The sequence below is a fragment of the Bicyclus anynana genome, chromosome 13, assembly GCF_947172395.1.
Source record: "Bicyclus anynana chromosome 13, ilBicAnyn1.1, whole genome shotgun sequence".
NCBI classification, from domain to species: domain Eukaryota; kingdom Metazoa; phylum Arthropoda; class Insecta; order Lepidoptera; family Nymphalidae; genus Bicyclus; species Bicyclus anynana.
The window spans coordinates 17,065,614-17,092,629 of NC_069095.1; the positions used below are offsets into that span (position 1 = coordinate 17,065,614).

General features: G+C 33.8%; 4 protein-coding genes across 4 annotated transcripts; 2 read left to right on the forward strand and 2 right to left on the reverse strand.

Annotated features, from left to right (window-relative positions):
- Positions 1–39: 39 nt before the first annotated feature.
- Positions 40–11,545, reverse strand: LOC112058079 (MMS19 nucleotide excision repair protein homolog). The gene is made up of 7 exons (XM_024098756.2): positions 11,254–11,545; positions 8,979–9,362; positions 7,940–8,289; positions 5,740–7,197; positions 5,032–5,295; positions 4,148–4,315; positions 40–1,503 (listed from the first exon to the last, which is right to left on the reverse strand). The coding sequence occupies exons 1-7, from the start codon at positions 11,339–11,341 to the stop codon at positions 1,300–1,302; spliced, it is 2,916 nt and encodes a 971-aa protein (XP_023954524.2). The 5' UTR covers positions 11,342–11,545; the 3' UTR covers positions 40–1,299.
- Positions 11,546–17,529: 5,984 nt separating this feature from the next.
- On the forward strand, positions 17,530–22,507 carry LOC112058080 (docking protein 3). Its single transcript, XM_024098757.2, has 2 exons — positions 17,530–17,801; positions 18,961–22,507. Exons 1-2 carry the CDS (start codon positions 17,718–17,720, stop codon positions 20,518–20,520), a joined length of 1,644 nt encoding a protein of 547 aa, XP_023954525.2. The 5' UTR covers positions 17,530–17,717; the 3' UTR covers positions 20,521–22,507.
- On the reverse strand, positions 22,502–23,834 carry LOC128198627 (DNL-type zinc finger protein-like). Its single transcript, XM_052884922.1, has one exon. The coding sequence runs from the start codon at positions 23,670–23,672 to the stop codon at positions 23,151–23,153; it is 522 nt and encodes a 173-aa protein (XP_052740882.1). The 5' UTR covers positions 23,673–23,834; the 3' UTR covers positions 22,502–23,150.
- Positions 23,835–24,103: 269 nt separating this feature from the next.
- Positions 24,104–26,170, forward strand: LOC112058116 (U6 snRNA-associated Sm-like protein LSm1). Its single transcript, XM_024098806.2, has 4 exons — positions 24,104–24,196; positions 24,230–24,388; positions 24,459–24,643; positions 25,923–26,170. The coding sequence occupies exons 2-4, from the start codon at positions 24,331–24,333 to the stop codon at positions 26,094–26,096; spliced, it is 417 nt and encodes a 138-aa protein (XP_023954574.1). The 5' UTR covers positions 24,104–24,196; positions 24,230–24,330; the 3' UTR covers positions 26,097–26,170.
- Positions 26,171–27,016: the final 846 nt, after the last annotated feature.

Consider the following 27,016-nt stretch of genomic DNA (forward strand, 5'->3'; position numbering starts at 1 on the left):
AATGAACTACTTTAGGAAACAGTTTAAAAAAAAACAATATTTTTGTATTAACAATATTTATTATTAATAAGTATTTCATACCTAAATAAAACAAGTATTTTAACGGACTACAAAAACTAATATAATATATAACATAGACTTGTAAAAAAGGCAGACGATAACAACTGAAGCACTTTAATTGTGCCAATTATTTATATGTGTGTGAAGTGTATTGCCAAATATAGGAAATTAATATCGGTCGATCTGTCTTCATATGTGCATCTGTGTGCATGTCAGCGTGTAGGTACGTATATGCGATCTAGCAGAATTGGGGTGCTTCACTTTTCAATTCACGAGACGGTGTCTGAACTATTTATTACGTCTATGATTCTATTTATTATGTTGGTATTAGCAGCGCAATCTGGCACAACCGTTGGCTAACTTATAACTATCAATTATTTGATGATTGATTTAATTTGTCCTCCCCGGTGCGCCGAAAAGCTGGCCTATAATAATCATCTGTTGGACAGCCGTTGGACAACCGTTGGACAGCCGTTGGACAGTCGTTGGACAGTCGTTGGTCAACTCTTAAACGCACTGCGGCAAATGGATCGAGCTATGGTTGGAGTATATCTCCGTGATCAAATCAGAAATGTAAAGAATAACGGAAGAATCAGTCAATAACTTAAGAAGCTGAAGTGGCAATGGGCAGTACATATAGCTCGAAGATACGATACGCGTTAGGGTCCCAAGAACTGTAATGGCGACCGTCGACCTAGCACCATCGATGGTGCAAGGTCGCCATCACCGAAGACATCAAACGGTTTGCAGGGAGCCGCTGGATGCCTGAGGCTCATAATGGCGATTTTTTTTAAACATGTTTTACTTCAGTTGTGTGGTCTGCACACTCTTAATTTTTCTTTATGGTAAGTTTTTTTTATTCTCTACAAGTCAGCCCTTGACTACTCACCTGATGGTAAGTGATGATGCAATCTAAGATGGAAACGGGCTAACTTGTTAGGAGTACGCTTTATAAAAATAAAATCTAGCTAAATCCATTTATTGCGAGCATACTAATTTTTTTTTTCGTTTTTTTTTATGTTTACCTCATCATTTCGTCATTCCTTAACCAATTTTGAAAATTATTTTTTTTTATCCAGATTGGTTCCAGAAATTGATACAATGGCTTGGCACCGCTGTCAAAGTGACCAGAAGGTACGATGTTATTTTTCGCTTAAAACCTTGTTTTGTTAATAAACCTTGTCTTAAATGTAGTAATTTATTCGATAATTGATTTAATTTAGAATCCATCGCAGCCAATCAATCCTGTTTGTCCTCCCCCGGCGCGCCCACGAGGAACCAACGCGTGCGCGCGCGCACGGCGGCGTGGCGCGCCAGCCGCTTGCGGTCGTCCAACGCCGGCGCCAGCGCCAGCAGCGTGCACTGCTTGTGCGGCAGCAGCGCGCGCGTTGGACAACCGTTGGCCAACTCGTAGATGCACTGCAGACTCTTTATTCGGACATCCTGTAAGATAAATTATAACTTCTAATATTGACGGCCTCCGTGACGCAGTGGTATGCGCGGTGGATTTACAAGACGGAGGTCCTGGGTTCGATCCCCGGCTGGATCGATTGAGGTTTTCTTAATTGGTACATGTCTGGCTGGTGGGAGTCTTCCGCCGTAGCTAGTTACCACCCTACCGGCAAAGATGTACCGCCAAGCAATTTAGCGTTCCGGTACGATGCCGTGTAGAAACCGAAAGGTGTGTGGATTTTCACCCTCCTAAAGCTTCCACATTGATGAGCTTGACGGGAAAATCGTAGGAATCACATCCAGCACTCGTTTTATTTTCATTGATTTGCTGCATTTTAGAGTTTTATTGCATAAACTACTAGCAGACGCAGCGCGGTCCGCGTGGTTCCCGTTCCCGTAGGAATATGGGAATAATATAATGAGAATTTTTCAAATCGAACCAGTAGTTTTCCAAATCAAACTCTTCAGCTTTTTAATATAAGTAAAGTTATGAACCCTACCTCAATACTAGCGGACGCCCGCAACTTCGTCCGCGTGAAAGTCGATGTAAACTTTCAACAACCCCTATCCTACCCCTACCCTACTCCTACCCTACCCTACCCCATTAAGGCTGCACCTCTATTTACCCGCCTTTTTATCCCCCCGAGTCGCGTCGAGCGCGGCGACCGTTACACAAAAATAATCCGTATAGCATGATTCAGTATTCACGCGCGATGGCTTAGCGTATTTCATGTATAACTTTGGTGTTTCTTTACCGATCAATATGATTCTTTTTTTATTGAATAGGTAATAATATTAACTCTTTAATTATGGATGAGTGATGAGTGTTATAAACGTAAGAGTAGACAAATATAATCAGAAAACTTCGAACTGCTAAGAGTTATAGTTATTGTGAGTCAACCATGAAAGATAGACATATATATGCTGTTATGTTTTTTTATATAATTTTTTAGAAGAATTTATTTGTTTGATTGAACGCGCTAATCTCAGGAACTACTGGTCCAATTTGATAAATTCTTTCAGTGTTAGATAGCCCATTTATCAAGGAAGGCTATAGGTTATAAATTATCCTCGTATTCCCAGTATATAAGCTGTTGTGTTTTTTTATATAATTTTAAGGAAAACATTTCCGTCATACATGATTTCTTTGTAGCTTTAACCATTAAGGCTGCACACGCTACGAAAACTTCAAGCAAAGAGGCGTAATCTACTCTAATCTATACTAATATTATAAAGCTGAAGAGTTTGTTTGTTTGATTGAACGCGCTAATCTCAGGAACTACTGGTCCGATTTAAAAAATCTTTCAGTGTTAGATAGCCCATTTATCGAGGAAGGCTATAGGTTATAAATTATCCTCGTATTCCCACGGGAACGGGAACCACGCGGGTGAAACCGCGAGGTGTCAGCTAATAATAAATAAATACTCTAAATTCTAATCATTAATCAGTGTCATCTATGAACTGTTTCCATGCGTTTTCACGCTGAAACAGTTTTCAAAAATACTTCAAAACTACTGAACGGATTTGGTTGATAAGAGTTGGGTTTCGTCTTATGATTTGTATAACGACAAACGATAGCGCGGTTGAGTAATGTGAAGCGCCATCTAGTTAAAAAAATATTTTACACTTCGTCCGCGGGAAAGTCGATGTAAACTTTCAACTACCCCTACCCTACCCTACCCTACCCTACCCTACCCTACCCTACCCCTACCCTACCCATTAAGGCTGCACACGCGACGAAAGCTAAAAAATGGAGTAACTTCTCCCGTTTTCCCAACATTTTCCTTTACTGCTCTGCTCCTATTGATCGTAGCGTAATGAAAAGTATACTATAACCTGCCCAGGAGTATGTAGAATAATTATACCAAGTTTCGTTAAAATCCGTTGAGTAGTTTTTGTTACTATAACGAACATACAGACAGACAGACAGACAAAAATTTTACTGATTGCATTTTTGTCATCAGTATCTATCACTAATCACCCTCTGATAGTTATTTTGGAAATACATTTCATGTACAGAATTGACCTCTCTACAGATTTATTATAAGTATAGATTGGATTATATTTAAAGGGCTTTATGTATAATTTTCTTTACCAATAAACCTAAAACTGTCAAAGTAAAATTGGCCAGGTTTTAAGTGAAATTTTCTACATAATTCTGCATCCTTAAAATATAAGAGGTCAAAGCCCACATGTTGAGAAACTCTGCTGAGGTCATTGAGCATGGTACTAAGGTCATCCAGAGTCTCTGCCATAATGAACTGTACATAAAAAATTGGTTGCCTGTAAAGTCGGTATACGGGCAAAAGTTTTACGTGACAACGACTTTGAGTGGTAAAATAATTTTAATGTGAATATTCATTCGTATAGTAGGAAGAAGGATGAAATAATAGTAACAATTTAAAACATTTATTTATACAAAGAATTATATTTAAAACATTAATTTATGCAAAGAATCTCGCACTGAATTTCATATTAACAAAATTTTATTCACTCGCTCTCATTGTGAGCGCATAACGTGAGCGGAGCGTAACGCAGTTTCTTGAAGTGTCACCCGGCAAACCAATTTATAAGACGTTGTCACGTCAAAACATAAGAACAGTATAGTAGTCTATAATATCAACTGCATACGTACCATAGATTTAGTGTATGTGGTCAAATTGATCATCCGTGGCAATATAGTCTGTAAGCTGTCGGTCACAATGGCGTTTTTCCCTTGCACGAAGTGTATAAGAAGATCTATCATCACAGTAAGCAGATCTTTGTTGTCGTATTCCAAGGCGTCTATAGCTAAAGGCACGATCTGAAATATATGGAAATACCTAAAGAATTGAACTCTTAAAACCCCTTCACAGCGTTATTAAACACCCCATATGAATACGGGGATAATATATAGCCTATAGCCTTCCTCGATAAATGGGCTATCTAACACTGAAAGAATTTTTCAAATCGGACCAGTAAATCCTGAGATTAGTGCGTTCAAGCAAACGAATAAAAAAACACTTCAGCTTTATAATATTAGTATAGATTTTTGCTGGTTTCGGCCGTGGCTAGTTACCACCCTACAGACAAAGCCGTACGGCCAAGCGATTTAGCGTTCCGATACGATACCGTACGTACCATAGGTAAGATTGTAGTCAAGGGCTAGCTTGTAATAAATAAAAAAATAAGAAATCTCAATTAGCCCAGCCGGGGATCGAACCCAGGACCTTCGTCAAAACTTACAAGAAAGAAAACCTCAGTAATTCACTACTTTTGACGAACGATATAATATACGAAATTGAGATTCAATGTAACAAATATAATCCGGTGCTTACTGGTGAATAACATACAGTAGGCAGATGACATTATGTCAATTGATTTTATGTTTTATTTAAATAGGTTGATAGTAATTACTAAAATAGTGAATCGGCCATTGTATCAACTGAGTAACTATACTGCACAAAGTTAATTTTCAATTAGTAATACACTTACTATCAAATGAGATCACAGGCAAATGCTTGAAGTAAAACAACTTACCTTACTAATTTCATTATTAAGTACAGTCTTTGGGGTTTTCTCTAAAACATATGCCCAACTTAGATAATATGCCTCTTTATCTGGTCCCGGAGGACCAATTTTCTCCGACATATTGGTGAATGCTTGGAACATTCTCTGCTTGTACAGTAAACTGGACCGACAGTGCTGTCTAGAGCTCAAACAGTTCGACGTGTCAGTCATTATTGTACGGATGGATTCAGAGGCTGCCTTACTGCATTCTGGATTTGATATAGCTATTACGATCTGGAAAATAAATTCACACTATTATACAGGGTGCTCGGGAGTATTTTTCATAACTTCAAGGTGTTGACAACTCCACATATAGGAGCCGAAGTATTTTTTTATCTGTATACTTCTCATCAAAAAAGTTGAAACCGTCCGCATGTACTGTTAAGGTGGACTGTTTTTTGTTGAAAAGTGTATTATATAATTTTATATAGATAGTTTTTATTGTAGGAAGTAATGGGAATATTAAGATATTTTTTTTTTTAACTTGGATGTAACACTGCTAAATTGGATTTGAGAATCCCGAGAATTTAAGTACGAAACCCAATATCTCATTACTCTATAAAAAATTCATGATAATACACTATTCACCTGTAATACTGAATGATGCTCTATTATAATACTATATCAGGTCCTAACCCGTCACCTAAATTTTTATAAAAAAAAAATCTTCAAAATTACCTTGTTAAGCCAAAACTGGAAGAGATCACTTCCTCGTAATACTAACGCTTTAGTGATCCAGCCATACAAGTTTATCAGCCTTGGACAAAAGTCCTCATCCTCTCTGCCACAGCTGCTGAGGTAATTCTTCAAAATTTCATACAATAATTCAAATTTCTGTCCACTGTCCACCTTATTCAGAAAATGTGCTACCATATAACAAGCTTTTAGTCTGACAACTGCTGATTCGCTATTGAGAGACAGATTTAAAGCTAAACTCAATAATTCTTCAAAATGGGCATTATATACACCCTGGTTTACAGATCTATAAAGGCATTCTAAAACTTGGAAATAGGTATCATCAATTTTCCACTGTCCCAAAATTTCATTTGTGTGCCTAGATAGAACTTTTAGCTGTTTTTCTACAGGCAAACTAGAAATAGTATTAGAGATCAAAGTGCATCCGTTGTCTAAAGAATCTTGCGTAGATGTTTTGATTTCTTTTAACAACCAAGCTAGGATTGATTCTATTAGGCCGTGGTCACTTTCTATTTGTGCTACTTTATCCTCTGAATAAAGACTTGTGTTTGATATTGAAGTGTTCAATGCTTGGACGACCTTGGAAGCATCCTCGTCGTTCGTAGTGATAGCTTTAAGCATCTCTTCAATAATAATTTTGGTAAAATCGTCTATGCTCGCGAGGTTCGATAGCAAATTTAGGCGTTTCTGTAGAGCCGTTTTGTCAGCCGTCAAGTTATTTATATCACACTTCCCTTGAACGACTAAACTCATCATCAATTCAGGATATTTCCTAGAAATCGCGTGAATTGTTTGTACGCTAACGCCAAGTAATTCATCGTCTAGGGAATGTTGGACGTTGTACATCAAAATTTCCACAAATGGTAGTACGAGATCAGTTTTTAAAGCACGCATTACTCTTATAAGAGTTTTGAATCCAGCGAGCTGGTATTCTTTGGAAGGTACGCTGACAGCGTTGAGGCACAGTTGGGGGATTTCGTCCACTTGCTTCTCTATTAGTTCCACTACAGCCCAATGATCTGCCATATCGTACAAATCTCCTAAAAAGTCCAAACTGGCTATCTGCAGTTTAGGGGATGTTTTGAATTCATAATACGCTATGACAGCGGGGATCATAGATTTGGTTATTATTTCACACGATTGTTTGGAAGCGTTAGCTGCTGTCAACAAAGTCTTTGTTACTTGAACGAATTGGACTACCGTTGACGCTTCGGCAACAGCAGTTTGCATAGAAATGAGAATTCCTTTGATTAAATTTTCGAACGATTGGTCGGTGTCGGCCGCAGTCGATAGTTTCGCGACGAGCGCCGATAAAGCCTCGTGAGCCGCTAGTTTTATTTCCTCGTCGGTTTTGTGCGATATCTCCCTTTGTATGGACGACCATAACGCCTTCAGGAAAGGACCGTAGCTCTGTGGCTTGAACGTTTTACAGCTTTCAGCCTGAAAAACGTGTTTCACAATTTTATTAAGTATATTATAAGATAAACTGACTGACATTGCATATTATTAACAAAAATGAGTTACATAATGAACACAAGAAACTAGATTTTAGTAGGCGTTCATGCTACGAAATTATCATTGACTTTGGTATTCAATACTCAAAGTGATACCAGAACTCACAAGCTTTGGTATTTCAGATAAGGAAACCTTGAATTTTTAGTAGTGACTAAAGTATTTAATATCAAAGTAAACACACTTTATCATAACACAATACAATTATTATATAATACATCTAAATAAAAAGGAAAGATTTGTATTTTTGTACATAACATCATATAACTGGACTAATTTGAAAAATTCTTTCTTCAAGAGAAAGCTACATTATCAGGTAGTAACATATATTTTATAAAATAAGCTTATACCTTCCCACAATAAGCTATCGTTTTTCAGATAGCATGGGTACAGTGACAGTTGTCTTATGACGTTCTTAATAGATACTATTGTAACACCGACCTACATTTAGAAGTAGCTAATTTTATTGCCTATGCCTTCTATTTAGTACCCACATCCAGTAGAGATAAAAACTTCAAGGTGTCAAAATTGAAAAGTTCTAGGTATTCTTCTTAACTCCGTTTAAAAATAAACACACTAATAAGCTACTTTATTATGATTTAACAAATTTACCATTGTGTTTTCTCACTAGGTAACCAGAATACGAAAAAATTGTAACAAAAATACATACCAATAACATCAAAGAGTCTATTTTAGCCACTCGAAGACTAGAATCCAGCTTCTCTATCAACAATAACAGGCAATGCTCTGCAAACTCCGGTACAGCACATAGACAAGGGCATAGAGCTGCAGCCAACTCATTCCGAGACACTGCAGCAGGGTCATTCGGTGAAGGATGGAAGTCGATGGGATAATAACACGAGATTACTTCAAACATTTCCTCAACTAAATGCCCCAAAGGAACCTTGTTTAGAAACTTGGGCAGGAAGTTAAAGAGGTATAACAAATTCCGAGGATCTCTTTCGCCGTCCATTGATGATATAAACCCATATACAAAATCTGGACCAAGTGACTGTGTATCTAAAATACAAAAAAAGATGTTAGTTTGAATAGTACTATGCATATTCTTTTTTGACTGTGCTACTATTGTATATTATGAATCTTGATAACTTTATTCACAAGCATAATATTATAGGACAAGCTGGGCCCTGCAGATTTAATTAAAATGTATGTATAATAAAATATTTTTTGTAAAATTTGTGTAGGTAATTTTTTAGTGCTTCAATTTTTTTTTTGTGTTTTAAATGATTTTTTGTATATTATTATGTTTAAATATGTAACTTTTTAATACAAACTGTTTCTGTGACACTGACCAAGATAGAAGAAGATATATCGACTGATTATTCAATAATATACAGATGGTGTACATACGGAATGGTACAGTTGGTGTCGGAGCCGCTCCAAATACAAAATTATAAAACGAATACATTCTTGAGTCAGTACGACACAAACCGTCCCACCAGTACTTTTTAATATTAATCAAGAAAAATGTTGTCTTATTTTTTTAAATATTTGAAAAACTGTTCACAATAACTAAAGAAATAAGATGGAGTATTTTTAATTGGTAATTATTGATTATTATATTAATTTACGTAATTCGAAAAAAAAAATTCTTGATAAGGATTTCAGTTTGTCGGTAAAGTACAAAAAGATGAAGAAATTAATAAAAAAGTGACAATGCAAGGAAATTAAAAAACAAAATTACTAACATTGTACATCCATATCCAATATTTTTTGTATGGTCAAATAAATATTATATCTATCCTGACGTACTTGCGATTGACACGCCACCTCCCTGAACAATATGGTGAAGTACTCCCCACTGTACTGCACATTATAGTTCCTCATATCTACAATTGCCAGATAACCTTCAAGCACTGAAGGAATCACTCTATGATTATCTTTCAATCTATCGACGTAAAACTTTGATATGAATTTTATTTGCATCTCCGACAAATAGTCCTTGGGGATTTCTTTAAGAATTTTGGTAAAGAATTTCATTCCTCGCTCTCTACACTCAGCGTCTTTGTTAGTTAATGTGCCAGCCATGTTTTCTGTCAAACATGTTAAATCAAGTCTGCCTGAAACAATATCTGTAAAGAATGTAAATTAAATAGTGATATTACAGGTTTTTATTGTTTTTACATGGTTTTGAGTATTTTTTGTTTGGCTACGTTGTGAGAACCCATATTCGGCTCACTGCTGAGCTTGCATCTCCTCTCAGAATGAGACCACACTTGCATAATGAGGATTGGCAGTATCACACACACAGAGAATTAAGAAACACATTATAGATAATTGATACTAATCCTAATTGACGGCCTCCGTAGCGCAGTGGTATGCGCGGTGGATTTACAAAACGGAGGTCCTGGGTTCGATCCCCGGCTGGGCCGATTGAGATTTTCTTAATTGGTCCAGGTCTGGCTGGTGGGAGGCTTCGGCCGTGGCTAGTTACCACCCTACCGACAAAGACGTACCGCCAAGCGATTTAGCGTTCCGGTACAATGTCGTGTAGAAACCGAAAGGGGTGTGGATTTTCATCCTCCTCCTAACAAGTTAGCCCGCTTCCATCTTAGACTGCATCATCACTTACCATCAGGTGAGATTGTAGTCAAGGGCTAACTTGTAAAGAATTAAAAAAAAAAATTATTGTGTAGTGTGTATTATACTTAATCTGTATGTTTTTATAGCCAGTTTGGTTCAAAATTGTATAGTTGCTACTAAAATTACAGGCAAATGAGGCTTAACAAACATTGATAGTTTAGAATAATTCAGGATTTTAAACTTTATGAATTTGCTCAGGTCAGAAGTCATCAGAAGGAGAGTTAGTTAACTGTCAAGGATGTCCTTAACCCTACACTCATCAACCACAACTCTATGGTTCTATTAACATTTTTTTCTCTTGCACACATTGGACCCAGCACCCAGACAGTAAATCCAAAGAATGGTAAACTATTAATTTCAAACAGCAAAGGCATACTGCCAATTTAGCTTTCATATGGTCCTGCCTATACTTAAGCCATATTCAATGTGCACTGTTTACTAAGAAAGAACAGCTAACAGTAATGATGGATGAGTGACACAGTGGGTAGTGACCCTACTTTCTGCATCCACGGCTGTGGGTTTGATTCCCACAACTGGAAAATATTTGTATGCTGAGCATGAGTGTTTTCCAGTGTCTGGGTATATTTATACATTATATAAGTATTTATATGTATAATAAAGCCATACTCGAGGAGTACTGTTTACTAACAAACAAATTAGAAATGAGGGTAGAAAACTGATGTCATTTCATAACTTTTTAATTTAAAATTATGTATTGTTTTTTTATAAAATATTATTCAAAATATATTAACTATATCTAATTGTTTTAAGCTTTTTAATCAAATTTATTTTCATTAATTTAAGAACAAGTTAATTATAATTATTATTAGGTGTGAAATGACTAGCGATTTATACCCTCATTTTTAATTTGTCTGTTGGTAAACAATATTCCTCGAGTATGGCATTAGTATAGTATATAAATTTAAACTATCTTAGCACCCATAACACAAGCTACACTGTATGCTTACTCTGGGGCTAGATAGTGAAACGTGTTTAATTTTTGTCCTATTAAAAAAAATTAGGGTATTAATCACTACTTATACATAACATAAGGGGAGATCTCAGGCAAGGACTAACTTGTCTTTGAATAAAATAGCTTTTTAATAGTCCTCATACAGGTGTGTCCTATTATGCTACATTTCTCCTAAAAAGCAACCTGTTTCTACCTAAATCTTTTGGATGTCAGTCAAATTACAGACATACTGAATACTGATTAGTTTTAATTTCTCCAGATAGGTACTTGCAATACCACATTCAGATTGCTTGAGTAATACAGCAATGAAACTTGATAATACAAGCAATTTACTATTACAAAACAATACATTGCCTATTTCGTTCGTTCCTAGTTTATAAAGACATATTATATTATGTTGGACTTACCCGTCACGATACTTTGTGTTTGATCAAACAAATCATCTGTTTTTATTATTTGCTCAGCTAAATCGGGCTTAAACCAGATTGGTTCCATTATTATTATTTATTTTTTAGTAATATATTTAGATATTCCTACTGAGACCACATTACCGTATCAATTGAATTTGTTCAAAATAATGTTTGAAAATTTTATTTTCCAAAAAAATCCAAAAAGAACTCTCTGAAAATGAAAATTTTGAGGTTAAAAAACTTTCTTTTTTTGTAAAAAGTTGTTAGCTGTCACTGTCACACAGTATTAGGCACAGATTAGGTAGTATGATTGATCATAGAGCAACTATTTATCAGACTAATTACAAAAGGACATGAATCGAGTCCTTTGATTAATATTCATATTATTCATAGCCTAGATGATGCCCTTTGGCAAAGATCAAAAATCAATGATCTAACGCGTAAAAAACCGTTTCTGTAGAATCAATGTTTTATTTTGTAATCGTTTTCGTCGTGTAAAGCTCCCTAAAAAATTCGGTTTGTGTAGTCGAATGGCATTAAAAACGGTCACCAACTTGTAGTTCACTAAAATATAAAGTTATGTTTAATTTGTAAGTATTTCTAACTTAATTTTATCAAATTTGTGATATAAACAATATTTAATTTCTGACGGAACAGTAAAACATCGATCAAGTAATCGAATATTCTGTGTAAGGAGTGTAAGCGATGAGTGTCAGTCGAAAATATTTATGATCAATGAATATATTCTGTGTCCTTATAGTACACCACACATAAATATAAATTTTCACACAGGCTAACAAACACATCGCTTAGACTATGCACAGAATACTAAATACACAGATAATTCGAATACTAGATCGATCTTCTAGTAAGCTAGAAGTTATTGCCGATTTTTATGCTATGCAACTACATAAACTGTCATTATTAGGGAGCTTTTATAAAAACTGTTTCCATAGAGTCGATGTTTCACAGTTTCACTATTGTAATAATTTTCGTCGCGTAAAAGATCGTGATCATATACTTTTGACAAGGGGGGTAACGACTATTAGCGAGGCATGTCCTAAGGTAGTCGGTCTGAGTCACTGGTGTTTATGGACGCCATCGTGTCGAGTCTGTGGTCTCTGTATAAATCAAATCTTGTCTGTGACCATCAATCAAAGAAATTGTCGAAGAATTGCGATTCGATTTTTGGCGGGAATCGAGAAGCGCGCTTTTAAAATTGAAAATTTTAATTTAAAAATTTTTTCAGTAATATACGTGTGAAATAAAGTGTACAAATGTAAAGTCAATCAGGCAAAATGCCGTCAGACAGTGATGGTGATGCCCACGAAAGGCTAGACAGAAAAAAACGTAAAGTGCATAAGTCTGGTGAGGACGAGAGTTTAAAATATAAACCCTATATAAAGGCAGGTTATAGCAGAGCCTACACGGATAATAGCACTAACGCGGAATTCCCAGTGTTTGTGGAAAGCAGTGAGGCGGAAATTAAATTGGGGAACAAAAACCCATTAGTTGTGTCCAAATACTTTAAACAAGTAAAAGGTATCTATGAGAGCAGGCGCATTAATGCTAACAAAATAATGTTAGTATTCAAACAAGCAACAGCAGCCAATGATTTTCTCAAACATGAATGCCTAACGGTTTACAATCTTCGTGCCTTCATCCCGGCATCTTCTGTGGAGAGGGTGGGGGTTGTCAGGTTTATACCTAAAGAGTCCAGTAACCATGAACTATTTAATAAACTTTCTTCAGAGTGTGAGATTATTGGTGTAAGACGATTCATGAAAAAGGTTGTAGACGATGTTGTTCCTTTGTCAACTATTAGTGTAATTTTTGCAGGAACAACTTTACCACAATATATATATTTAGACAATTGGCGTTATAAGGTCTATACATATATTCCTCCACTAATGCAATGTTTTAAATGTATGAGATTTAATCACTATGGGAAAATATGCAAAAATATACAGGTCTGTTCACGCTGTGCTGGTGAACACCACTACAAAGCATGCACGGCTGATACACTGAAGTGCAGTAATTGTGGTGGAGCTCACTTAGCCATATCCAAAACTTGCCCGATAAAGGCAGCGAGATTAGAAAAAAATAAACAATCTTATGCTAAGGTAATTGAAATTAATAGTGTTAATTTTCCTACTCTCCCGAAGCCTCAACAAATACAGCAAAAATTCCACCAATCTAAACTAGACACACAAGAAAATTTAGATATTTCTTATTCAGATATCATTAATAATAAAAAAATATTATCGGCAATAATTAATACATTAGTTACTATAGGAAACTCAAATGACATAAAAAGCACAAGTAAAATTAAAGAAGCATTTTTGAAACATTTGAATAAAGTTTAATGGCTTCAAAGCTCATTATTGCTCAACATAACATTCAGAGTATTAATAATAAAAAACCCTTAGTAAAAACATTTTTAACTCAGGAAAATATTGATATTTTATTATTAAATGAAACTTGGCTTAAAAACTCTAGTAATCTTGTAAAAATCCCAGGCTATAACTTTGTTGGAAAAAATGCAAAGAATGAACATGGTGGTGTAGGTATTTTATTAAGAAATACATTTAAATATAAACTTTTGAAAACAAAATTTTATGAAGATGTTCAATCCATAGCAATTTCTTTAGGAACCAATGTTGGTGACTTGTCAATACTTTGTGTTTATTGTCCACCTAAAAATAAAAATAAATGTAAAATCAATAGACTTAAAAGTATCATCAGTGATATGCCAAAGCCCTGTTTAGTAGCAGGAGACTTTAATGCACATCATATTTCTTTTGGTTGCCATAGTACAAATTCAAGGGGTAGAAGCCTATTTGATATTTTTGATGAACAGGATCTGTGCATATTAAATTCTGGTAGGTCTACTACACTTCAGAGACCATATGCAAATAGTTCTGCTATTGACATAACTGGAGTGAGCCCAGTGCTCGCTCCGTTATGTGAATGGACAGTAGGTGTAGACACTTTGGGTAGTTACCACTATCCCACATTCACAAAAATTAACTTAATTCCATCTAAATATTCTGTCAATGATAAAGTAGAGAAATTTTTATATAATAAAGCAGATTGGGATAAATATTTTAAGAAATCCAAGGAGTATTTTGAGTATATGACATTTAATGAACTAGATCCTTTACAGTCATATAACAAATTTTGTGAAATTTTGAACATTTTAAAAAAAGAATGTATTCCGCTTGTTAAATTTGAGGGTCCAAGAACTATTAAAGCTCCCGCTCCTTGGTGGGATGAAAATTGTGCTGTAGCAGTTAAAAATTCCAAAGAGGCTTTACAATTATATAGGCGAGTAGGGTTAATGGTAAATTATATAAATTATAAAAAAATAGATGCACTTAAAAAAATAATCATTAAAAAAGCAAAGAAAGATAGTTGGAATAAACTTTGTTCATCATTTAATAGATACACTCCTATAACTTATATATGGAATTATATGAAAAGATTTAAACGAATAAATAACCAACCGAAACTTAAAAATGATGTATGGATTCCAAATTTCATCTCAAAACTTAAACAGAATAATAATAACACAAACTTAATCAACTCTGTTTTTGAATACAACAATGACAATGAGAATTCCATGTGGCTACTAAATCCATTCACCTATGCAGAATTCAATATAGCACTTCAATCAAGAAAGGAATCTGCACCAGGATTAGATGACATTCCTTATATAATGTTTAAAAAGTTACATAAATCAGGTCAAATAGCTTTACTTAATATTTTTAACAAGTTATGGCTTTCTCAATGTATTCCAGAGAGTTGGAAGATTCAATGTATAATACCAATTTTGAAACAAGATAAACCTGAAGACGATTGCAATTCTTACAGACCTATATCGCTGACTTCTTGCATAGGAAAATTGTTTGAAGTAATGCTTAAACTAAGATTGGACTACTTTGTAGAAACTAATAATTTATTACCAGGTTTTCAATATGGTTTCCGTAGAGGTAAAAGCGCATCAGAGAGTATAACTTCATTTATATATGATATGAAGAATTGTCAATTGTCTAAATCCACAGCAGTATGTATATTTTTGGATATAGAGGGGGCTTATGATAATGTGGACTTAAACCAGCTCATCAATTGTCTTCATGAAATCGGTATCCCTGGAAAAATGTTAAAATGGCTTTCAAATTTTTTTAATAATAGACACTTTTATGTTAAGTACAATAATATACTCCATGGGATAAACCAAACTAGTAAAGGTCTTATGCAAGGTTCAGCATTGTCACCAATTTTGTATAATTTATACACCTCACAAATTGAAAATTTTTTATTAGGAGATGTTAAAATTTTACAATTTGCGGATGACTTGTTAATGTATAGTGTAAATAGAAATATAGAAATAGCTAAAAATACTATTAATTCTGCACTGTTCCAGTTGCAGTCTTATTATAAAAATTTGTTAAAATTAAATATCAATACTTCCAAAAGTTCATGCATGATTTTTGGCAGCCCAGTGGGGAATAACATCAAATATAATGGTACAGATATTCCATTTGTAAATCAAAAGAAATTTTTGGGTGTAATTATCGATAATAAATTAAAATTTGACAGACATATTAATTATATTAGCAAAAATGCGTTAAAAGGCATTAATTTATTGAGATGTTTGACTGGAACGTTTTGGGGCTCTGATCCTAAAGTCCTATCTCTATTATATAAAAGCATGGTCAGAAGTCACTTTGATTATAGTTTCCTTGCATATATGCAAGCCAATTCCACATTATTAAAAAAACTTGATGTTATTCAAAACATTGGCTTGCGCATAATAAGTGGGGCTATGCGCTCTACACCTGTTAATTCAATGGAAGTAGAGACTTGTATTTCTCCTTTAATTGTAAGACGCATATATTTAGCTGAAAGATTTTGTTTGAAAGCTCTATCGTCGAGCTCCTCAATAGTGAACAAACTTTTGCTTCCAAATAGTTTACTAACTGTAACTAAATCTACAACTGAATCTTTACAAGCGACTGCAAATTCACTTTTGGCAGGTAAACAACCTACCATATCTATTATTATGACATATATGCATAATATTGCCACTAACATAAATGTTAGTAACGCCTGGCCCATGTACTCTTGCTCCTTTGAGAGCTTGATTATGAAAAATAAAATTCATTTGTTGAATATTACGTCAAACATAGACTTCCGGATGTTTATTGATAAAAATTGTAAATATTATTATAAGTTATATACAGATGGATCTAAAAATCAGCACTTTGTAAGTGCTGCTTTCTATGATCCACAAAACAAATTTAGTAAAGCGTTTAAGTTAAATTCTCGATGTAGTATTTTTACTGCGGAATCTTTTGCAATTTTAAAAGCAATTTCTTATATAAAAGAGAAAATTTTACATAGTGTAAATAATTGTATTATAGTAACAGATTCCAAAAGTGTTCTTTTAGCTATTAACAATTTCAATTTTAGTTATAAGTCTTCATACATTATTTTTCAAATTAAAAATGTATTACTAGACATAAGAAAAACTGGAATGAACGTAGAATTTGTCTGGGTACCCTCCCACAGAGGTATAGCGGGCAATGAACTGGTTGATTCTGTAGCAAGACAAGGATTGTTTAATGAAGATTGTTCAGACAATATCAAAACTCCATTTACAGACTTTTATCATGAAGTGAAGAAGAGACAGAAGTTGCTTTGGCATGAACTTTGGAAGGAAACTAGTAAAAGTAAAGGATGTTGGTACGCAGACATACAAAATGAAATACCGGTGCAGCCATGGTATAACAAAATGAGTTGGGATTCAAGAAAATTCATATCAATAATAAACCGACTAAGGTTTGGTCACTGTTTAGTGCCAAGCCATTTATTCAAATTAAAAATTTATAAAGATAACAAATGCATGTACTGTAAAAAAGATGACGCAGATATCAATCACATAATTTTCAAGTGTTCAGCTTTTGGTATACAAAGAATAATATTAGCAAGTTCGATAGAGTTAGTAAAGGAAGAAAACGAAATTAAGTGTGATCCCCGCCACATTAAGGAATTGTTGAGGAACCATTTATTTTATAAGCCTGTTTTAGATTTCATTAGTAACACAATAGAAAAATTGTAAAATACAGTAGTAAATTTATATTTAGACGACGACGACGATAATTTTAAGTGCTTTGTATTATTTTTAAGAAAAATTGTAATATTTTAAGCAGGGCCTATAAGGACTTGTATCCAAGGCCGTAAAATAAATTAAAAAAAAAAAAAAAAGAAATTGTCGAACGCCAAGATATTTTTTATTCGCAAATTCTCTTCCGTGAACTAATACATCAATAAACTGTGAAATGCCTCAAAATATTCTTCATTTATAACATTCCACAATTGCACACCACGCAAGTGCAGTGATATGCTTTTACACTCTTCATAAATAGTTTGAATAAAGCAACTTAGAAAATCTCACGATGGACCAAGACGATGAAATAAAATCTGGTTGTTTATTATTTCCACCAGCCGGAGGTAACATGTTCAGCAAATTTCCTAAAAAGGTAATTTTTTACTCTTTATTCAGCATTTGTATCATATATTTATAGATAACACGCTGCATATTTTATCCGCATGGTATTCTAACTTACAACTTTACTAGAAAATGAGTCAGGGAATGTTGAATATATCGCTATCGATGTATATTACATGAATAGTTACGAAGTGCCGATTAACAATTTGCATTTTGCGTGTCGATTACTATTCTAAAAAGTTTGTATAACAAATGGAAAAATTTATTATGTTTTTACTGGTTTTATGAGTTTTTATTATGAATAAACATTACCTCTGCAATAGTTAGCAATGTAACTAATGATAAATGCTGCTAATCTTCTATTTATTATGTTGATTTGCGAAACTAAAATCTGGTTTTATAGCTACATGGATTTTTATATTATCTTTTTTTTAATAATTTCAAATAAAGCTAATTTTCCCTTTCACCTCTTAAAGTGTTTTTAGATAGCATGGGTATAGTATGGTATTTACCATAATAGTATGTATTATGAATGTATTGGGGCAACTGTACCCATACCCATGCTATCTGAAAAATACCTTATCTATACAAAGTTTCTGCTAGAAGTGGTTATGAGTGACAATAGTCAGAAAGCAGGATTCAAACCTTGGATCACTCAGCTTTAAGTGTGGCATTAACCATAGAGCTATCTATACACTGTGCTTATAGATAATTTATATTTGTGCTAATTATTAAAATTAGAATAAATAAAATACAACTCTACATTATGTCATGATAATTTTATACTGATAATAAGCGTTTTTTTTAAATCATTATTCCTTTACTTTACTGTAACTATACTGGTTGTAAAGCACTGGCATTTAATTCTCATGATTGATTAATTCTCATGATGAATTATTGTCAATACAATAAACTTTAATTTTAACTTTTAAATGAAAATCCAATACATGTATGATTATTAGAAAGTTCATTTTTTTTTTTTTTGATTTTCTATGCAAAATTAAATCAAGACATTTAATGAGTAATATATTAGGCTACATTCTATACTATTCTATCCCCATATTCCCTTGGGAATAGAAACTATGTAGGTAAAACTGTGTCTGCTAGCTTAAGATATAAAAAAACAACAGCCAACAGTGTATATTTTACATTTTAGAAATGTATTAACTATATTCTCTATTTATTTACAGAAAAATTGGCAGCAAAAATACTGTATACTCTTTAATGCTAGTATACAAGGTATTGAAAGACTTGAGATATATGATAACAAAGATGATGTTACTTCTGGGGCTATCCCAAAGGTTATAACACTCGAAAATTGTATAAAAATTACACATTCTAGTCCCAACATGATTACTATTCTGGCTAAGTCACACACTCAACAAATAAGCGCTCAGTCAGAGGCTGAAACTTTGGAATGGGTGACAGCTCTGCAATCTGTAGCATTCAGAGCAAGAGACTCTAGTCCCATAAGTTGTGATGAGGACAATGATCTATACTGTTCATCTGGAGAAGGTGTTTTCTCTGTGAAAATGTGCCCATCCGATGCGTCAAACAGATGTGGGTTTGAGCCCATAAGATACCTCTTACTGTTAACTGCCACAGCCATTGAACTGAGAGATGTCAATGACAACAAATTATATGCTACCTGGCCATACAGATACATAAGACGTTATGGTTACAGACAGGGTAAGTTTACTTTTGAGGCTGGCAGAAAGTGTGATACAGGTGAGGGAATCTTCCACCTTGAGCATCCAAACCAGTCTGAAATATTTAAATGTTTGTCATTAAAAATGAAAACAATGAAACAAATGATTGGAAATGATAATCTGAACAGTCCAGAACATGCTGAGTTTAATATACATCCTAATACTAACTTGTTTCCTGGATCCAGGAGTCCACTGGTAGCAACTAAGCCCGATGATTTGAACTTAAGCTCACTGTCCTTCAAAACTGCTTCAGTGTCGAGCCATCAGACCACAAGTACAGAGAGGGACAATGTACCACTCCTAATGCCTAAGCCTGCACTGAAGCCCAAACCACAGAAGCCTCCTCGCAAAATCATTAACCTTCACAAACCTATAGTCAAAGATCTTCCTAGCTCAACAGATGAAAGTGTTGAATTTGGCAGATACAAAAAGCTTGACAACTATGAACCAATCGAGCAAATCAAACGAGACCACAGTCCCCCTTCAGTGCCATATGACAAAGTTGAAGTGAGGAGTGAAGCTTGGAAGACGTTGGGTATTGATGATCCTGACCACATTGAGTACACTCCCAATTTAAGTGACAACCCTAACTGTATGAAACTAATATCAAGGTCACAAGACAATTTAAACATAACAGGACCCGAAGGTTCAAGAATCATCCTTTTACCTAGTCCTGTAGTTGATCCAGAGGATGAGAACTATGACAGGCTGCAATATTTTGGCTCTACCAGCAAATTAAATAAATCCTCAAAGTATAAGAAAGTTGAAGCTCGTCCAAACACATTAGCTCTGGGGGAACCTAAAAATAAAGACACATGGAACGATTATGATGAAGTTGAGAATGTTATGCAAACTGCAAGGTTGGCGGATGACTCTCATTTAGGTTACGGCATGATAAGGAAGCCCAACACACCTGGTCCACAGGTGCCCACCGCTGCTCAAGCTCAGGCACTTCAAAACCAAGTTAGTTTAGACGATGTTACCCATAACACTTGTAATGGTACAGATTATGCAATTGTGAGCCGTCCAAAAAGAGTCTAATATAATTTTATAAAAAAAATTTCTTCATGAGATTAGATTTTCAAAGACTGAATGATTTTCTAAAACTGCCAACAAATTCACCTTTAATAAAACTTACAATTTTTGTTAAAACCTCATCAATTATGTCATTCACAAATAAATGTTTTTGATCTTTTCGTCATAAATGGAAAAAATATTTTTTTTAACAGAATTATTTAAGGATGATTTCTATATTCTAATTTTTAAAGCACAAAATAGGTTATGATAACTCGAAATAAGATTTAATAAACGCACAAAAATAAATACCTTCCAAAATGTGAAAAAAAATTCATTCTGCAAAAATTTAGCAAAATTTACATATAATTGCTGCTTAGTTTAGATACCAATTTTATTTGGTCTTGAAATGACTAATATTTTATATTATAAAATGAGTTGCAGCAATCTCAGATACATTCCATATCTCAGTATTGCATCTAAATCTCAATATATTATTATGTGTAAAGTACTATTTTTATATAATTTTATTGTGCTGATACTATTTTTATATAATTGTTAAAAAAATTTAGAACTAAAGTATTAATGAAATCTTAAATATGAGACTGTCTTAGCATTCCCATTTTGATATTATTAAATTTGTATATGTTTGAGATCTGTGTGATATAAGTAGTATTAAAATGTATTTTATACAGTTTATATATTATAGAGATTATTAATTTCATTGATATCTAATTTACATGTGATTGTACTGTGCCTTATATTTACTAGTGTCACTGTATTTTAATGAGTCGTAAGATCAGAATTAGAAAGGACTTTCGCCTATCTGTTTAATAAATTGTATTGAGAACAGGTTGAAAAATTCCTGGCCACAGTATTATTAACAGTCTATACTAATATTATAAAGCTGAAGAGTTTGTTTGTTTGCTTGCTTGAACGCGCTAATCTCAGGAACTATAACTGGTCCAATTTGAAAAATTCGTTGATTTTTAGGTAAAGTTGGTGTTTGTTATACCATACCTACAAAATTTGAAAAATTCGTTGAGTTTTAGGTAAAGTTGGTGTTTGTTATACCATACCTACAAAATTCAATTTAAAACAAACAGATAGGTGAAGGGTATTTCTTATTTGGAACTACTATGATGTTTAGGAGCTATAGTCATAATGAATTGAACTTCCAGATATTCCTAATAACAGTTAATAATTTTGAAACTATACATATTCTATATTACCTGGCATCTCAATACATACAAATGTTATACTTTTGTGTTTATGAATAAACATTGAACACAAGTTATCAGTTACCAAATGTCACATTTTTCACATCTATTATTCAAAATAAAATAAATAAATCCAAAAATTGTTCTTACTCGACTAAATTACTAAAGTAGTCTGAACTAAACACAACAGAACATCAAGCATTCATTGTTTTTAAATTAGTTGTACTGAACAATGAGCTGAGCCAAGTGTAGCGCCAAATATTGCTAAGAACATCATGAAAATTCTAGAGAATGCTCTATTCAATGCTCGTCAAAAGATATTCTTCATGAAGATGTCAGACTTGATGGTTACATGTGCTGTAGATCTGCTCGCTAAAAAGATTGCCAGAATGCTAATATGTTTCCTTATTTATGTGATTTAACATTCACAAGAATGCTCATTACAAGTGATGCTCGAGTCTATCAGCACCTATAAACTTCAAGCAGTTCATGTGTTGAAGTTTCAAGGTAAAATTAAATTACATACCTTCTTATATATATGTTAAGAGTTTCTTTTGTATTAATTTAGTTACTTATTCTATGAATGTTTACCATATGGTGCCAACTTAAGTACAATTATTATAATACAATAAATAATTATTAATTATTTATACAGCACTACGTTGTGCCTTTTTTATTGTATTCAATAAATAATATGTACTCTCATACTCTATGTAAGTACTTTGTGCTCATATTTTTGTTTTATTTTGTAGAGGAGCCATATATTAAAATAAATAAAAGCCATGTAATCTTTGGTTGATGTTTTATTTACAACTTTTAGTAATTTAAAACAGTGTGATACTACGGTAGACAGTTTTTAGTTTTTGTACTTTAAAGATATTAGATATCTAAAGGGTTTATTTGGTTAAACATGCAATTCTTGTGAATTGAGTTCAAATTGAAGAATGATTTATTGAGGAAGCAATAGAATAGGCTTGGGCCCAATAGGAGCAGATAATAATCAGTGAAAATTGTGGTAAAAACTGGAATTAGTGTTATAAATAAACACAGAGTAACCAGAGTGAGTCTTTACAAGATGCGTGCTAAAGCAAAAAAAAAAACAAAAGTCATGCATCAAAAAAAATTGTATACATGGATGTCAAGTATACAATTTTTTTTCATAATTTGTATTTATAAATTAACACTAACAACAATTAGGTAAATTAATATATTAATATAATCAATAATAACAAATAAAAAATACTCCATCTTATTTCGTTAGTTTTTGAGAACAGTTTAATTTTGTATTTGTGACGGGTACGACACCATTGTGTTCCATATGCTCCATCTGTATCATGAGTAATCTGTTACATTGTCATCCCACTCTAACCAACCATCCATCTGTTTAGGAGCATTGTAGCGGGTCTAGCAAGTACTTTACTGTGACCTATTAATAAGCTACCCATCTAACACCTTTTTGTCAACATTATTTACAATTTCTTGAGCAATAAACTCTAAGTCGTTGGACATGATTTTCTGTACAGTCTCGCCCTTCTCTGCCATAATATCTTCAATGTTCTTTTTACCATTCATATCTGAGAACCAATTAAGATTGTCAGCTATCAAGTGTTTGTTTTGGCAGCCGTCACATATAACAATAACTACACCCTTGTAATACGCCAGTTTTGTGATGAATTTTGAATTCCGAGTGTTACATTTTTTGCATGTAAACATAAGCTGAAACTTTCCTTCACATTTTTGCGGCTCGGTCGTTAGTTGTGCACCGTTAAAATTCGATAGGGTTGTGCTGATGTATCTTGGAGACTGGATCTTGGGAGTAGAACACGACACTGCATTTACGGGTGTTAAAAATCGCCTTCCGAAAAAAGAGTTCCCATTACTCGGAAAGCACACAACATTGTTTAGCAGTCGCGGTTTGTGGTATTTAACCACGAAATCTATTAATGTTTTACAAGACATTTTTGTACTTCTATTACGACGTCTGTTTTGTATAATAACGTATTACGCTTAGATTAAAGGTAATGCTTATATTTCTTTTCTATTTCTACAGCCACAACTTTTGAATTTTGAAATATTTCATCACCCACCACAACATGTCACACACACAAACAGAATGACCACAGATGACAGAAATATTTACACCTGACACCACAGACAAGGAACACTCGGGAGCTCACAGATGTTAAAATAAATAAAATATAATCACAGATTAGATACATGACCCACAAACACAAACGTAATAATTAAATCTTTGTGCCATGAATATAGGTTTTATTGGACTTTTTATTCCTTCGAGGATTTTAAGTTTACCAACGCTGTGGTAATTTTTATGGTAAATAAAGTATTTTTCTTTGGGCATGGGCAGAAACTGCAATCTGTGTTAGTCTATACCTTCATTTATCATCTGTGGTGTATGCCGTGGCTCCTAATTCCTATTAGTCTGTGGTGGTAAATTAAAAAAGTAAAGTTGTTTTTATTTTTGCAACGTTGACATAGATATTACACTTATACTGGTAAACGTTGATAAATTGTACATACACTTGAAATTGTATCAAAAATTGAATCGATATCGTCGGCATTAATTATTTATACTCAATCATCAACCTATAATCACGAAATGTCAAATAATGTAAACCCACTTGCAGGAACTGCACATTTACTGGACGAATTGGACAGTACGTTGAACTCCTATAAAACTTTATTATTGTTTTCAATATATATATTTCATCAACTGCTTGTTTCAAGAGAAACTTATGGTGTTGCTCCGAGATGGAAGAACGTTGATCGGTTACCTACGTTGTGTGGACCAGTTCGCCAACCTAGTACTACACAGAACTATAGAAAGGATTCACGTTGGACGGGAGTATGGTGATATACCACGAGGAATTTTCATAGTTAGAGGCGAGAATGTAGTGCTTTTAGGAGAAATTGTAAGTGTAACTTTAAACCCTCAAAGCATGTGTCAGCTTTTTCAGGAGAAAATGTATGTATTTAATCATTTGCATTGCTGATCTCGAGTCTCTTCTCAGAATGAGAGGGGTTCGGCCTTAGTCCACCACACTGACCCAATGTGATTGGTAGACTTCACACATGATATTTAATTTCTTAAAATGCACACAACTGAAAAGTTGTAGGTCCATGCCCTGAACCAGATTCAAACCCACACCCTGTGGCATCAGAGGCAGAGATCATAATTCATATCCACTGGGCTATCACAGCTCTTCACTTCTCTTTAATGTAATAAAATACTTAAATTGTATCTGACTTCTTTTTTCTAAGAAATTTTCACTTGCAATTCTCAGCCTGGAGTTAGGAAGTTGGTAGTGGAAGTTGGTGGTGTGTGTGTGTGTGTTGTGTGCTGCTTGTGCTTTCGAGAACATGTTAAGCTGTCAGTCCCAGTCATGAACATCAGATAGTGGTTGTTCATGAGTTTAACTAAAACTCATGTAATCAAACAAGTAATTTATCTCAAACTGTGAAGCATGCATGCATACTGCATACCTGAGAATAAGGCTAAACATCTCTCCTGAGAGGAAACTTGTGCTCAACAGTAAGCCAAATATGGGTTATTAATGATGAATATAGCATTCATCTTATCACATTCATATTATAAATTACTATTTATAGAACAAAACTAAAGTATGATATAACAATGTCAAATGTTTTAAATGTAGTAAAATTAAATGTTTTACATTTAATTTTACCACATTTAATTAAGCAAAGCAAGTTTTATACTATACACCAACATTTAGCATTTGAATTATATTGTTCTTAACTTATTGTAAACATTTCTAATATAATCTATTTCTAACTTTAATATCATCCCTGTACAAATATACAATCACTAGCAGACACCGTGAGGTTTCACCTATGTGTTCCCATTCCCGTACAAATAAGGGGATGAAATACAGCCTATAGCACTCGGAGATAGTGTAGCTTGCCAAAAGTGAAATATTCAAGTAGTTTCAGAGCCCATTCAATGCAAACAATCAATCAAAAATTCCTCTTTATAATAATAGTCTAGATCAGTGATTCCCAAAGTGGTCTATATCGATCCCTAGGGGTCTATGACAATGCAACGGAAAAACATGGCAAGGGGTCTACGACACAAAAAGTTTGGGAAACTCTGGTCTAGATTAACTGTTATGTAGATGATAGGTGTAGATGACACCTTTATATTTACTAATTCTTATTTTGTGTGCATTTTAGGATAAGGAGAAAGAAGAAAATCTGCCATTAACTGAAGTATCAGTAGATGATATTTTAGATGCTCAAAGAAGAGAACAAGACGCTAAAATAGAACAGCAGAAGTTGCTCTCGAAGGCTCTTAAAGATAGAGGTCTCAATTTATTAGCAGATCTAGGACATGATGATATGTTCTGAGTTTAAAAATAGTTATTTTGGTCTATTGTTTACATATTAAGTTTTTTTTTAAATAAATTATTATGCTATGAAAATGGAACCTTTTTTAAATAACCCAAATGCTGTAAAGAGGGGAATTTGAGCCCTGATTCTGTTTTAGTGCTTCTTCAAGCATAGGGTATTACAAGTCTAATGAAAAAATATTAAGTAAAAATTTAATAAAAAAAATTCAACCGACTTCCAACTCAAAAAATAACTTTAACTAAAAAGCAAAAAATAACATCCTACCTATCTGCTACCTTCTGATCAGTGAAGGCGGTGCCAAGCCAGTGATGTTTTAATTAAATACGTTTAAACTACAAAATTTCTGTGGTTATTCCAGAAACAGCTTTAATTAAAACACAACACTGGCTTGGCACCGCCTTCAAACTGATCAGAAGGTAGCAGATAGGTAGGATGTTATTTTTTGCTTTTTAGTTAAAGTTATTTTTTGAGTTGGAAGTCGGTTGAATTTTTTTTATTAAAATTTTTATTTTTTTATTTTTAGTGTTAGCATACCCACTGCGTGTGTACAGTCACAACCTATCTAAGTGGAAAGTTCTTATCAATACAAAATTATCAAGTCCAAACACAAGGTAGCTACTGGGAACCGTCGAGGAGTTCTCGTCACTGTGCTTCGTCTTCATCACCAGACCATTAATACAGTCGCAATCCATCTAGGTGGAAAGTTCTCATCTTAATACAGTCACAACCCATTTTTGGAAGTCGGTTAAAAACTAAAACAGACAGTGTAAGGAAAATTATTTTATTGGTGATTCTTTAACTATTTTTAGAAGATAGACGTATTTTGCTGATACAGATAAAACTTGTACTGACTAGTGACTCGTAAATCTATGGATCAAATAAATTCCTTTTTCTAGAAAAAGAAAGATAAGCATTGG

Excerpts from the sequence above, each read along its gene's own strand:
- LOC112058116 (XM_024098806.2), top strand. The coding sequence starts at position 24,331 with ATGTCAAATAATGTAAACCCACTTGCAGGAACTGCACATTTACTGGAC. Across the intron at positions 24,389-24,458 it reads TTTACTGGACGAATTGGACA|AGAAACTTATGGTGTTGCTC; the intron begins GTACGTTGAACT and ends GCTTGTTTCAAG. Across the intron at positions 24,644-25,922 it reads TAGTGCTTTTAGGAGAAATT|GATAAGGAGAAAGAAGAAAA; the intron begins GTAAGTGTAACT and ends TGTGCATTTTAG.
- LOC112058079 (XM_024098756.2), bottom strand. The coding sequence starts at position 11,341 with ATGGAACCAATCTGGTTTAAGCCCGATTTAGCTGAGCAAATAATAAAA. Across the intron at positions 9,363-11,253 it reads AACACAAAGTATCGTGACGG|ATATTGTTTCAGGCAGACTT; the intron begins GTAAGTCCAACA and ends CATTCTTTACAG. Across the intron at positions 7,198-7,939 it reads TAGACTCTTTGATGTTATTG|GCTGAAAGCTGTAAAACGTT; the intron begins GTATGTATTTTT and ends CACGTTTTTCAG.
- LOC128198627 (XM_052884922.1), bottom strand. The coding sequence starts at position 23,672 with ATGTCTTGTAAAACATTAATAGATTTCGTGGTTAAATACCACAAACCG.
- LOC112058080 (XM_024098757.2), top strand. The coding sequence starts at position 17,718 with ATGGACCAAGACGATGAAATAAAATCTGGTTGTTTATTATTTCCACCA. Across the intron at positions 17,802-18,960 it reads TCAGCAAATTTCCTAAAAAG|AAAAATTGGCAGCAAAAATA; the intron begins GTAATTTTTTAC and ends ATTTATTTACAG.